The 14,827-nt window shown below is 25.1% G+C and overlaps 4 protein-coding genes across 5 annotated transcripts; 2 read left to right on the top strand and 2 right to left on the bottom strand.

Moving 5' to 3' along the window:
• The first annotated feature begins 1,990 nt into the window (after positions 1-1,990).
• Positions 1,991-4,589, top strand: LOC122855381 (transcription initiation factor TFIID subunit 5-like). The gene is made up of 4 exons (XM_044156686.1): positions 1,991-2,171; positions 2,322-2,507; positions 2,601-4,104; positions 4,184-4,589. The coding sequence occupies exons 1-4, from the start codon at positions 2,112-2,114 to the stop codon at positions 4,399-4,401; spliced, it is 1,968 nt and encodes a 655-aa protein (XP_044012621.1). The 5' UTR covers positions 1,991-2,111; the 3' UTR covers positions 4,402-4,589.
• A 101-nt stretch (positions 4,590-4,690) lies between these two features.
• On the top strand, positions 4,691-8,284 carry LOC122855380 (NCK-interacting protein with SH3 domain). The gene is made up of 5 exons (XM_044156685.1): positions 4,691-4,959; positions 5,084-6,751; positions 6,821-6,993; positions 7,069-7,166; positions 7,229-8,284. The coding sequence occupies exons 1-5, from the start codon at positions 4,935-4,937 to the stop codon at positions 7,317-7,319; spliced, it is 2,055 nt and encodes a 684-aa protein (XP_044012620.1). The 5' UTR covers positions 4,691-4,934; the 3' UTR covers positions 7,320-8,284.
• On the bottom strand, positions 8,113-11,409 carry LOC122855382 (troponin C, isoallergen Bla g 6.0301). Of its 2 annotated transcripts, none has more exons than XM_044156687.1 (6): positions 11,163-11,409; positions 10,416-10,446; positions 9,652-9,795; positions 9,443-9,562; positions 8,690-8,821; positions 8,113-8,329 (listed from the first exon to the last, which is right to left on the bottom strand). In XM_044156687.1, exons 1-6 carry the CDS (start codon positions 11,187-11,189, stop codon positions 8,301-8,303), a joined length of 483 nt encoding a protein of 160 aa, XP_044012622.1. In that variant the 5' UTR covers positions 11,190-11,409; the 3' UTR covers positions 8,113-8,300. The 2 variants fall into 2 exon arrangements, with proteins under 2 accessions (XP_044012622.1, XP_044012623.1); XM_044156688.1 differs by having other exon boundaries at positions 11,187-11,386.
• A 930-nt stretch (positions 11,410-12,339) lies between these two features.
• LOC122855378 (translocon-associated protein subunit gamma) lies at positions 12,340-13,507 on the bottom strand. Its single transcript, XM_044156683.1, has 3 exons — positions 13,211-13,507; positions 12,900-13,027; positions 12,340-12,823 (listed from the first exon to the last, which is right to left on the bottom strand). The coding sequence occupies exons 1-3, from the start codon at positions 13,338-13,340 to the stop codon at positions 12,533-12,535; spliced, it is 549 nt and encodes a 182-aa protein (XP_044012618.1). The 5' UTR covers positions 13,341-13,507; the 3' UTR covers positions 12,340-12,532.
• Between the last annotated feature and the right edge of the window lie 1,320 nt (positions 13,508-14,827).

The raw sequence follows: 14,827 nt of genomic DNA, 5'->3' as shown, positions 1-14,827 counted from the left end.
CAAGTTCTATAATTCTATGGCAGCAAAAAGAAAACGTAAAATCATTATTAAAAAACTTGTCAAGACATAATAAATTCATTACATTTTTTTTTTATTTTATTTATTCATCACAAATACACTTATAGCCAGATATAATAATTTAAAAATCTTCTTTCAGTATATAACAAATCAAATATAATGTTTATCAATTAATTCTCTTATCTAAACTTGCAAATGATAAAAAATTATTATTTAAGTAAGATAATAAAAATGAAACTACTTTTATAGCCTTGGGATATTTTTTTTATTTAATAATCAAATAGACTTGACGAATATAAATTCAATGCTTATTCATTGTTTCATAAATCCAATTAGTGTAACTTGGAATTTTTGTGAATAGAATTGGTGCATCTTCTAGCGTTGATACAACAGAAACAAGTCCGTAAATTTTTCTCTTTGAAAAAACAGGATTACCACTGTCACCCTTAATTTATCAATAAATTATTATTTGTTTTAAACTATACCTACTATTAATAAAATATTTACCAAAGTTATGTGGAATGTCCTGGGAATTGAACTGCCACAATGTTGTTTTCTGTTGAGATTTACTTGAAAAAGTTTTACACACTTAGACCACCTTAAAGTTATTATACGAATTTTTCGAAGATGATCGGTTGGCACTATTTCTGGTGAATGAGCACCAGGATTTCCACCCCATCCACTGATCCAATAAAATTTATATATGCTAAATTCTCTTGATAAAAGTACAGACTCACGATTCCATCTTTTAATTTTCATTTCTTCTGCAATCTGCCGAGTATAAAAAATTTATTTTGATTATTAATAAAATATATTTTTATAATATATTCATTATGTAGTTACTTTGATTAGACAAATATCGTTGGCCCAAAAATCATACATATTATAATCAGGATGAATAGCAAGAAAAGAAACATCATGAAATCTAACGTCTGATGAACGATTTTGGCTTAAAAAATTTGAGCCACTTCGAATTTTTATATTTGCATAGACAACATTTTGATTTAAAGAAACACAAGTTGCTGTTGTGAGAACGTGATATTTACTTATAATAAATCCACCACAAATGTGATTGCCATTTAATTGTACAGAGACTTGAAAATTTACATCTGTAATTGCAGCAATTTTTCCACCTTTAATTTTTTTTGAATCCTTTCCATTTATAACTGTGAAAAAAAAAATAACTTTAGTTAGATCAAGCTTTAATCAAGCTTATAATATATAATTTGTTTATTTATTATTATTATTATTATTTAATTTATTATTTATTGATATCCTTACCCAATACGAAAAATATTAAAACCACACTCAAAGAAAATATTTTATTTTTTATAAAAATAAATGTCATTGTATTTAATATTTTAATGTCGACTAGTTTTTTGTATTGTCAAAATTAATCTGAGTAATTCGTCAGTCTATTTAATTTTTAAATGTAAAATTATAAGAGATACATATTTCGGTATCAGTTAGACGTGCTGATAGCTAAATGTTCGTTTATCAATTTTGATTAAATCATTGTATATGTAAATTGTATTATAACATTTATGGTGATAATTTTTTTATCTTTATAATTCGAGTATTTGTTTTATTGTTGTGCGCTAGTAACATGTTAGTCTATTAATATTTATACAGTCATAAATTAGAGTATAACGTCAGATTCTACACGGAATTTTAGATAATCATTGTAAAAACTTAACGACAGTTTTCAAATTATGCTGAAATTAATTTATAAATTTATTCACACCAAAGTTTAATTAAAATTAATAATAACAGCTTTGAAGTATATTTTTAAATTGTTAATTTTTATTAATTGTCATCAAGCAAAATTCAAAAATAAAAAATTTATAATTCAAATTAACGCGCTTAATGCTCAAAGCAAATGATTGGCGGAGCCATTTTGTGCTGATAGACCAATCACATTTGTGTTTACAGAAGCGTCACGAGTGGTAAAAAAAAAAAACGAAAAAGCGAATATGGCGAATATACACACTGCAAAAGTTTAATAACATGATATATCACACAAATTTTATAAAACAATTTGTTATAATTAAATCTTGATAATAATCGTGTGTATTTAAAATAATATTTATAAGATGGATGATAAAAGTACAATGTTAGCAGTACTTCAAGTACTGAGAAAGCACAATTTAAAGGTAAATAAACTAAATATATCTTGAAACATAACCTAGTTAAATTGTCAACAACAATATTTACAAAATGTTGACAACTATTAATTAAGTATTTTTAATATAATTATTAAATATAATTATTTATTAATATAATTTTTATTAATTAATTATCAGAGTACAGAAGAGTTATTTAAAAAAGAAGCAAATTTGGTTGATTTACAAAATGATGAAAGTCAACAAAGTGATTCTGAGGTAACTAGTGTTTTAGCTGCATACAAAAGTGAGGGTGATCCAGCTCTGTATGAAAAAACTTACAGTGAATTAAAAAAATTTGTCGAGGGTACTCTCGATATTTACAAGGTAAATAGAAAATAAAATTCTAGAAAAAAAAAAACAGATAAATACACGCCTTAAAAGTGCATTTTAATAATTTAATAATAATATAAATTTTAGCATGAATTGGGAACGATATTGTATCCAGTATTGGTACACATGTACTTGGAGTTAGTATATAATAATCATTCAAAAGAAGCTCAACAATTTATTAATAAATTTGGTGGTACATTAGATGAATATTATCAAACAAATTTAAAAAGATTATCAACTGTAACAACACGTGAACAAATGGCAGGAAATGAATTAACAGATACCTTTAAATCAAATCAATTTATCATAAGAATATCACGAGATACATTGTCAATATTAAAACGTCATACACATGAAAAAAAACACAGTGTTTTATCAAATATAATACAAGAACATTTATATTTTGATATGTATGAAGGTGTTGCTAGAAATAAACAACAAATTGATGCAACATCTGGTGCAACTGTTGGTGAAGCAACACGTCAAGATAATAAACCAAAAGTATATTATGGTTTATTAAAAGAACCAGATATACAATGTACACCACCAGCTGAAGAAAAAGAACAAGAAGACGGTGAAAAACAAGAAGATGGTGAAAAACCAAAGAAAAAAAAAATTAAAAAAGATAATTTATATTCAAAAAAAACAAAATCTGATCCAAATGCACCACCAATTGGACGTATGCCATTACCAAATTTGAAAGACGCTGATAAAAAAGAAAAACAAAAAGCATTTCGTGAACAATTAAAACGTGTATCACTTGGTCCAGATAGTCTTCCATCAATATGTTTTTATACACTATTAAATTCAATGCAAACAGTTACAACTGCTGAAATATCTGAAGATTCAAGTTTATTATCAATTGGTTTTAGTGATTCATCAATTAAAGTATGGTCATTGGTACCACAAAAACTTAGAGCAATGAAAAGTGCTAAAGAGCTAGATGAAACAGTTAATTCTGATGCTGATGATGTATTAGCTAGAATGATGGATGATAAAACAGCTGAAACAGTTAGAACATTACATGGACATAGTGGACCAATTTATGGTTTATCATTTAGTCCAGATAAAACATTATTATTATCATGTTCTGAGGATACAACAATAAGACTTTGGTCATTACATACATGGACATGTGTTGTTTGTTACAAGGGTGATTTATATCCAGTATGGTCTGTTAAATTTTCACCACATGGTTATTATTTTGCAAGTGGTTCACATGATAAAACAGCAAGATTATGGGCAACTGATACAAATCAACCATTGAGAATATTTGCTGGACATTATTCAGATGTTGATGTTGTACAATTTCATCCAAATTCAAATTATATTGTTAGTGGATCAAGTGATATGACTATTAGATTATGGGATTGTGTTACTGGCAATCAAGTTAGACTTATGACTGGACATAAAGCACCAATATTTGCACTTTCATTTTCAATTGAAGGAAGATTTTTAGCATCGGCTGGTGCTGATAATAGAGTTTTAATATGGGATTTGGCACATGGACATTTAATTGCTGCATTATTAAGTCATACAAGTACAATACATTCTTTAACATTTAGTCGTGATGGTACAATATTAGCATCAGGTAAATAATTATTTATTTACATTCAATAATTCACTTAATGTATATGTCTATAATATGTCTTATTATTATTATTTTTTAGCATCATTAGATTGCACAATTAAGTTGTGGGACTTTACAAAATTAGCTGATGAAATGAGTCTTGAAGATGTCAATGTTTCACACAATCCAGATGTTAAACAAACACCAGAGTCTTATTTACTACGTACATTTCCAACTAAAAATTCACCACTATTGACGTTACATTTTTCAAGAAGAAATTTATTATTTGGTGTTGGAATGTATGATTCATCACAGTAATCATTTTAAAAATTAGACTATTCTTTTCTTTTTTTTCTTTTTTTTGCTTTTTGTAAATAGGTATATTAATTTAAATTAACAATTTTATCTTGAATTTTTTAAATTTACTATTGCAAATGAATAATTATGCAATGTTAATTATAAATTATATGATAATGATAATAAAAATATCAATAAAAATATTGTAATAATGTTTGTATTTTTTATTTTTTTTTTTGAGCAAGAAAAGGGCGGTTGCATACTTGTAATGTTTGAGTCTGCGTATTTGCAATTAAAATATATATTTTTTGCCAATTGAATAGCACAGAGTTAACGTTTATGAATTTTTATCATTCTAAACCAGTTGTAAGAGTTGACTTTTTATATGTCATGTGTTTTATTTTTTTTATTTAGACTAAAAATGAAAGTAAAATAAGAGCATGAAAATTATTATCCTTATTCTTGATGTAAAGAGTTAATTTTTTAATATTCATTTGGGCGTTGCCAGGATATTATATTATTTGTTTTTATTTATTTATTTGTCAATAAAGATCATGGATGACAATTATATTAGGTTAGGTAAGTAAAAAATGAATATTTTTTATATTATTAAAGTTTAATAATTATCTATTTAAATAAAGTTGTTGTTCAAATAATCAATAGTTATATGTTTGAGAAATTTAAACTGTTCATATGTTTTTAGAAAATTATGAGATGCTCAAAGCCTTGTATGATTTCAAGGCCACATTTGCAAAGACTCTTAGTTTCACTGAAAATGATCATTTCATTCTTCATCAATCAAACACTAAACAGAGAAATTGGTGGCAAGTTGTCAACAAGCATGGACAACTTGGCTATATACCATCGAATTACGTGACAGCTGTCAAAGTACAGCCACATTTTATGATTGATTTTCTTGATGAATGCATTGAAAAATTACAAAGTGAATTTGCTAAACCAGGTGCACCATTATCAATTGATAAACAAGATTTATTACAACGTTTAATTGAAAAAAAACGTCAAGCTGAAATTAGTAAAAAACCAAAAAAACAAGCACCACTACCACCAACATTTACAACATCATCATCACCAATTAAAGAATCAACAGCACAATCAACAATAACAATACCAAAAACAGATGGTGATAATAAATCAATAACAAGTACATCATCATTACCACCAATTAAATTATCATCAAAACAAAATAATTTGTATGAAAATGATAAAAATGACATACCTCCAGTATTACCTGAACGTAAAAATTCAATGACAAATTCTGATCAAAATATACCACGTCGTTTGTCAAATGATCATCGTAGACCATCATTATTACGGCAAACATCATCAGAAATATCTCAGACTTTACAAGCAGATAATAATGAATTTTTAAAATCTTATAGTCAGCCAAATTTTCGTCAAAATAAAAAACCATCACCATCACCAGTTAAATCATCATCAAATTTAAATAATACATCAAATCAACAACAACAGAAACTTGATGAAATTGATTCCCATGCAGCATATAAAATACTTGATGATGTTAGAAAAAATACTCAATTAAGTTATGACATGTCGAAATTAGCAGTAACTGTTGTTGTGAGTAATTTAAAAGATTTTTTTCCATCAAATATAAGTCATTACTTTGATATTGTATTACAACAATTAGAAAAACCAATGATAGTATCAAAATTAAGTATTGAAGAAACTCACGATGCTAATAGATTAAAAATAATATTTGATGAATTAACATCATGCAAAGAAGATTCACAACAACGTAGCTGGATGTTGTATGAAGATGAATCAATAATTGTTGAATACATCAAAGAATTAACATCAATATTAACAAATGCTGATGCAAATGTATCAAGATATGCATTAAAAAATGATCAATATAATGGTATTGATACGTTAATTGATTATTATCAAATGGAAGCAAGATGGACAATACGTCAATTGTTATTACAATCATTTGGCGTTATGTGTTCACTTGATAAAATTATTGTTACAATTATGTTAAATAGTATATTACCAATGGAACTTGCACGTGATATGATTAGTAATCCAAGAAATGTGCCAAAATTAAATTACTCATCATTACTTATGACGATGATTTTTTCAATGGGTGAATCAATGCCAATAATACACATTGAACAACTTGGTCCAGATTTTATATCATTTTTATTTGACATGATTGAAGAACCACCTGACACTGATCTTGATGATCAAATACCAGATTTATTTTTAAATCTAATATTGTCATATAATTTACAATTTAAAAATAATGATAATAATATTGTTTTGAATGCATTAAAAGAACGAGCAAATGCAAATACATTTATTCAAAAGCTGCTGTTTTTATTAAATCGAGAAGGTATTATTGATTTATTGGATGTTGATGCTGTGATAAATCAACTTGTTTATTTATTTTTTTTTTTTACAGAGGATCCTGTTAGAATTTTTGATCATGAACCAGCACCACCACATTCAGTTTTAAAATTATTTATTGATTTATTTGAAAACGAAATAACAGCATCGCTTTTTTATACAAATGATATTAAAGTATTGATTGACATTGTCTTGAGACAGCTTTTTGATATTCCACCAGGTGATAAGGTGAATAAATTTGAATATTAAATGGTATTTTTTTATTTTTATTTAAAATTGATTATTAATATTCTTTTTTTACAGAGACGATTATATTTAGAACTTTGTCGACGTGTATTGCGAACATCTGGATATGATGATCACCGTCATAGATCTGAAGATCTACTTAAATGTTTTACAAGGTAAATTATTTAATAGAAAATAATTTATTGAAGGTATTAATAATGTATTGATTTTATTTTAGAATTTTTTGTGAAGAAGGAACTGAAAGTCAAGGTGATCAACAATTAATTCGTGAAATAAGCAATGAATTTCCAACATTATTTAAAATGTGACATTTGTTGTCATCCTCCTTGTACAGGGAGGTTGAAGATGATGATCTGCAAACACTTGTTTGAATTTTACGTAACGTATTATTTAATTTTATATATATTTTCATTAATTTAATTAATGAAAATTTAGTTTATTTATTATCAACTCACGTGAACGCGATAAACTAGTGATTATATTTTTATCAGTTGATAGTTTCATTTTTTGGACCAAGATTTAATTATTGTACATAAAAATTTAGATAGATTTCTTTTTTCTTTCAATTGATGCAGTTAAATTAATTAATTAATTAAAAAGTAATGTCAGACACAATTAAATGATTAATATATAAATTAAATTATAAAAAAAAAACAATATAGCAATTGTGATAGAAAATTTTGTCTAGTCTATATATCTAATGTTAAACACAAATTTATTGCAAATTAGAGAAACGTTTTACCTTCTCTATTAATGACCGATAATGTTTATCTGTAAATTATTTAGCGTTATCAATGATTTTAAAAATGATGCCATATAAAATTTAAATAGATTGTATTATATTTTTTTTTCTTATTATAATTTATTTGGTGGAAATATTTCTCCAGATTTAAAAACATTAGGAAAAGCTTTATGCACAAATTTTCGAATTACCCTGATAATAGTTTAAACGATGGGAAATAAATTAGACACTTAAATTCCTGAAATTATAAAGAGATTTAAAATCAAAAAAGAAAAAAAAAATACAAAGAAAATATAGTAATACAATAATTAGAATGATTTATCTGTGAAAGGTTTTTAATAATAATAAATAATGCCATCAAATAATATTGTAATTACAATTTTCCTAAAATGTAATAAAAATAAATGTGTACGAAAGTGATTGTCTGATGCAGATCGATAAAATAAGATGCAATCAATCAGTAAAACGAGAAAAAAAGTTGAAGGAAAAAAAAAAAAAAAACTTTATGATAAAAAAAAAAATGCTCTTCTAGCAATGCCACATTTATCTATTCTCCTGTCATCATCTCCATGAATTCTGAAAAATAAAATATTATAAAATTATTAGATATAATGAGCGCAAAAAAAAAAAAAAACTTATAAACAAATATTTATCAGCACAAATTTAAATTAATAATAATTTAATGCTCTCTATATTTTTTTATTTAATTTTATTAGTGTTTAAAAGTAAATGATCTATTTGCCAAGTTCGTGAACGTGAACTTGGAACGTTTAAAAAATTTCGCAATATTAACAAGAAAAAAAATGATTAATAATAAAAAAAAAAATAGATAGTTTATTGTTGCATAAATAAATTTTTATTTAATGCTTGAATTGAAGATAATAAAAAAAAGTTTTAAACTAGAAATAATAGTTAATTTAATTTTAAAATTATTACCATCAAAATCAACAGTGCCTGAACCATCAGAGTCAATTTCTTCAATCATAATGTCCAATTCTTCATCTGTTAATTGATCATCCAATTCTCGAAGAATTTCTCTCAAACAAGTTGTTGGAATATATCCATTTCCTTAAATAAAAATAATGCCAATTAAAATACATTTAAAAGATTAATATGTATATATATTTTTCGTATTTTCTTATTTAATTTTAGAAATGCATTTTAAAGATTAATTGTTGTTAGTTGTGTGACCTGACATCTTGACAAGCGTTAACTCATTTTGACAAACTGCAAAAGACCACCTATCATGAACATTGAACTCGTATATTTAAAAATACAACAACTTTTAATAATATATTAATATTTTTCTTATTTTTCAGGTAGAAAAAAAAATCAAGAAAATTTAAAAGCTTCATCATTACGTCATAGAAAAAAGAAATTAAATATATTATTTATTTTTTTCTTTTATTTGGCTTGAAGCCGACAATCAAAAGCTCTGCGCACTTGTCGTTGAAACGTACAAGATTTTTTTATTTTCTTTTTTTTCTTTTAATATATATTTTTTATTTTTTTTACAGCTTGGATATTCCTGGAGCTCTATTCCCGTCTGAACACGATTCAAAACACTTTCCGGTCGTTTTATATACAAGTTGTGATTTTTAAAATTGGCAATGTTCCAAATTATAATAAATATAAGAAAATCAGCAAAACAACAAGTGGTAATAATATTATATTTTATTATTTTATTACCTTCTTTGTCGTAGAGTCTGAATGCTTCACGAAGTTCTTTTTCAAGAGCTTCAGCATCTTCTTCAACGATGAATTTAGCAGCAAGTGTTACGAATTCATCAAACTCCAAACGACCAGATTCTAATGTAATTTAAAAATCAAGAAACAAATTTAATAGTGTAATATTATACAATATTATACAATTTATTTATTATTTGTTTTGAGCTTACTATCAGCATCAACTTCATCAATAAGTTCATCAAGAATTTTTTTGTTAAATGGTTGACCCATCAATCTGAGAATATCAGCAACCATATCAGTTGGAATACTGCCACTTTTTTCTCTGTCGAAACTGTCGAACGCCTTGCGTAAAACTATATTTTAAAAATTGAATATCAAATTATCAAAGAAAAATAAAATAAATATTTCTATTTTAAAAATTACAAATGAAATATTTTTCATTTAAAATTCAAGTTATTATTACAACATCTGAATTGATAAACAGCATGTAACTTGAAATTTATGTGTTTATGTTTTTTAAAGATAAAAAAAAAAATGTTTTATTATTTTAACACAAAATAATCGAGCCCACAACGACTGGGTCAAATTTAGACTCGATGTTAATGCCCCTAGTCTACTTATTTGGCTGGGAAAACATTGATTTAAAATATCCAAATTTGTTCTTTAAAAAATTAATCAAATTAATTATAAAATTTATTATAAATTATATTTTTTTTTAATTTTTAAAACCCACAAGTTTAAATGTTTATATTTAAATTGTTATTTTCATATTTTCTTTATTTTATTTTTTTTGATCAGATGTTTGATCGTCATTCGATACCCTTCCATCATCTTAACTGAGCTTTCTAAACTTAGTCAAGAATCAGGCCGCCTCCCTAGCTATTGAATAAAACATAAATAAACTTACGCTTGGAATAAACTAAAAAACATGATATAAAATAATATTAACAATTTTTTTATTCAATTAACTTACCAGCAATTTGTTCTGGTGGCAGTTCATCAGCCTAAATAACAATAAAAATATATATATTTAATTATTTAATTATGAAAATATAATTTCTCAACAAAAAGACCATCGAAAAATGAAATTAATTAATTTTTTTCATCATTATAATTGCCAATTAGTAATTTAGATAGACAGAGATAGAAACAGCCAGATGCATAAGATGTTTTTTTTCTTTAACAATTATTTCATCAATAATAATTTAGTTTTTTCATTAATTTTTTTTTGTTTTATTTACATTTTTCAATTGGAAAAAAAAAGGTTTTTTTTTAGTCGTCAGGTTTTTGGTAAACTCGCACTCAAAGTGTGGTGTAAGAAACAAAAAATTACATTTAAAACCGACACGTTTAACCGATTATTTAATTACATCAATTATTCACAATGAGTAAAAATAAAAAATAAAAATACAGAATAAATAGAAAAATATAAAAGGAAAAAAAATACATCAATTAATTATTATTAAAAAAAAGAAAAGAAAAAAAATTAAGTTAACAATAAATTTATAAAATTAATGAGAATATAAATTAAAAAACAAATAGAAATATTTAAGGTAAATTAGAAAAACAATTAGGTGAAAAATAAACGATTATACGAAGAAATAAAAAATAGTAAAAATGAAAAAAAAAACATAAAATGAGTAATATTGTTTGTTAAACAAAAAAATATTTAAAAAAATATATAAATGTGGTGTGTGTGTTTACCAACTTGACGACTTACAAGATCATCATCAAATTGACATACCATCTTGGTATAAATTAAATTAATCCACAAAATTTAAAAATTCAAAAAAGTATCCAATAAATTAATATTTTTTAATTATTGAATAATTATTATTTGGTAAACTTATTGAACACGAGTACTGAATGATTGATATCGTACTGGCTCAACACGTCCGAGTTACCCCAGTAATATTCGAAAGCTCATGGTATAGCTGTTGCGTTCTTCATCAAGTTCCAGCCAATCCCAACTACCTTGGATCCAACATAATCGTAAAAGCGCTTGCGCTATTCTGGGAAAAGACACAAAAAAATCTCCACTACCTCCTCTTTCTACTCAACATCATCAGTACATGAAGAAAAATTAAATTAAATTATTCTTTCGTTTTAATCAAAGCTGTCTCAATGCTAAATAAATTTTAAAAATTAAAATTTTATCATCATTTTGGCTACCACAGCTATTTTTGAAAAATAAAATTAATTGATTTAATTTTTTTAATTATATCATAATTTTTTGCATAGTAATATATTTTTTTATTAAAGCTATTAAATATTTTATTTTTTTTACCAACAAAAAGCTTTAATTTACTAGTAAAAAAATTAGCTACTTGATAGCACATGATGTTGATTTTTTTTTAAATTCTTTTTTTGAATGAGCAGATGCTGGGATTTCGAGAGAGGAAAGTTAAGACTCGTTGCGATGTACAAAAATAGAGAAACTAAAACGCCCCATGGATCGTGTATACAACAGTAAGACTTAAACAAGTCATTATTGCTAAAACTTGCTTGTGTATTGTTGATTACACTGCCAACTTATTGAATCATCGAATCTAAAAATTGTCGAGTATTTTTTTTCTTTAAATTCAATAACAAACAAATTGACAAACGACCAAACAAAAATGTCAAATATTCATACGTTGAAAATATATTAATAAAAATTTCACAATGTCATAAATTATCAATATTTTTTAATAATTATTAATGCCAAAAAGCACTTGTTAAAATTCTTCAGACTTAAATTATTATATGTTGAATATTTGCTTATTAAAAAACTGACTTTTTAAACTCCAAAAAAATATTGTAAATTTAGTTAATAATTATTCATTGAAATTTATTTTAAACTGAATTCATAAATATAAAATATTTTGATGAGAAATAAATTAAATATCACAAAACAAATTATGATTATAAATAAATATGTATTTAAATCAACATTTTACACTCATTCGTATCAAAATTAATATTACTCAATTTTATCTTTTTTTTTTTTTTCTTATATACTTTAATTTTATTAATCAAAAAACGAAAAACTTTGTTAAATTTTTTTGATTTTATTAATGATTTTAATGAGTTTATAATATTCTGTTAACTTTACTGTGTTCCAGTTGATAAAAGTGCCAAAAGTCCAGATGTTGCACCAACTGAGAAAATGTAATTAAATGCTGGTGAAAATGTTTTTAATATATAAAATGATGTTAAGATAACAATTGCCAAAAATAATGCATTGTTATAAAAAATAGAAAATGTTGTTGCTTCATAATCAGCAACTTCATTTTTTTTCCACAATATTCTTTCATCTTTTTCTTTCTTGCTCATTTTTTTATCTTCTGATAATTTTTTGCTCATTTCACGTGCAACTGCATCTTCTCTCTTTACTGCAATCTGTTTTTACAATAATAATGTTATTAATATATTTTTAATAATTCAATTTATGATTAAATAATTATTTAATATTTACCTTGTGTTTCAAGACGAATTTTGTATTTTTGTAAGCAAGTGCAAGTGCATATGTACTGATCAAAGTAATAACAAAAAATGAAATCAGATTTGAGTAAAGATCAATGAGATGAATTCTCCAGAACAACCCTGCAAATTAATAATTCAATCAGGTTATTATTTATCAATATGTTGTCGGCTTGTTTGTTTTTATCTGGTCACTTATTTATATTAAATTATTCGAAATAAATAGCATTAAAGTAAAGCATTTATTTACGTTAATTTGTGACAACTTAAACGTCAAAATTAATTAATAACAATTAAACAACTTACAGATTGGAATTGCAGAAACAATAAATGCATTGCCATAAAAAAGTGCTGATGATTTTGTTGATACATTTCTTGAAAAATCTTGAAGAAGCAACTCTTCCTCTTTTGTAAATGGCTTTGATTTACCTGACATTTTATTAAAAGTTTTGTATTATTTATTTATTATAGAACTTTATTTGATAAACTTCAAGATGTCACAGCCACTGTAAAATACGGATTCACAAGCAATGGTTAGTTTTTTAGGTTTTTTATGTGATGTGTGTTTCAGGTGTTGATGATTTGGAGTTGATCATGCGCATTCTTTCGACTACGTGTCCGATACGTCATTGGACTGGATTTAGTTCGTAAAAAAAACCATGAGCGGTGCTGAAGAGCCAATGAGAGGCCATCTTTAAATTCAATAGAGCGGAAAAAAGCGCGAAAATTTAATTAGTATTTCTTTTCTTTTTAAAAATGGGATGTCATGTGGTTTTTACACACGTGCTTTGAAACTGGTTTAAGCAAGTTGATAAGCTTGGTGAACTTAGACATTATTTTATCCAATTTTATCTACGTGCAAAAAAAAAAATGAATCAATTCAATGTCTATTCAGCGGAAAATTGATCGAATTGAATATATCAAATTGCGTTAACGTCACTAATAGTGCAGTACTTACACTTGTTGATAACTTATCAGAAATACGTTATTTGTATGTTTGTAATTCAAAGGTGAATAGTGAAATTGACAAAAAAATAGATGAATTAAAAGATAGTGGTAACACTAAATTAATTTTATTTATTTATGATGAGTCGTAATGATAATTTTATGTATACAGAAATTGAAAGTCATATTTCTCTATATATAAAGCAGCTGAAGATACTGATAAAGTATAATCTACTGCATAATATATATGAGTGTTGTTTTTCATGAACATGTACCACGTAACTCAATTTTGTATTAAAAGTATAACTGAAAACAATTAATCATATCATGAATTTATTTAATATTAGAATTTGATTTCAATGTGTTTACTTGAACTGAGCGCGAGGTCACTCTTGTTATTTGAATAGTAAACTTATTTTAATGTCATAAGTTAATTTTCAAAAAAATTCAATAATACCTCCTTTAGCATTCTATATTCCTGATAAATAGAAAAGTAAAATCTTTAAAAAATACTTCTTCGATTTTCTATTTTTAAAGAAAAATTTTACCGATTCATATCAGGAACATAAAATGACTAAAGAGGTATATTTGGTATTTTTTGATTACCTCCTCGATTTTATATTTTCCTAATACTTAAAAAAAAAAATTCAATTTGTATCAGGAACATAGAATAACTAAAGAGGTATTCGATGATTTGGGAATTTACCTCCTCAATTTTATATTTGCCTGATACTTTGAAAAAAAAAAAATTTCATTTGTATTAGGAACATAGAATGACTAAAGAGGTATTCGATGTTTTCGAAAATTTACCTCCTCAACTATATATTTGCCTGATACTTAAAAAAAAAAAAAAATTCGATTTGTATCAGGATTATAGAACAGGAAAAGAGGTATTTTTCGAGTCACACTACGAAGCGCCATCTATTATTTTTTTCTGGAACTACAGGGTAAACACATTAAAATATCATGGATAGAAAA

The sequence above is a fragment of the Aphidius gifuensis genome, linkage group LG4, assembly GCF_014905175.1.
Source record: "Aphidius gifuensis isolate YNYX2018 linkage group LG4, ASM1490517v1, whole genome shotgun sequence".
NCBI classification, from domain to species: Eukaryota; Metazoa; Arthropoda; class Insecta; order Hymenoptera; family Braconidae; genus Aphidius; species Aphidius gifuensis.
Note: the sequence above shows the minus strand (reverse complement) of the source record. Positions and strands in the feature narration are given on the sequence as shown.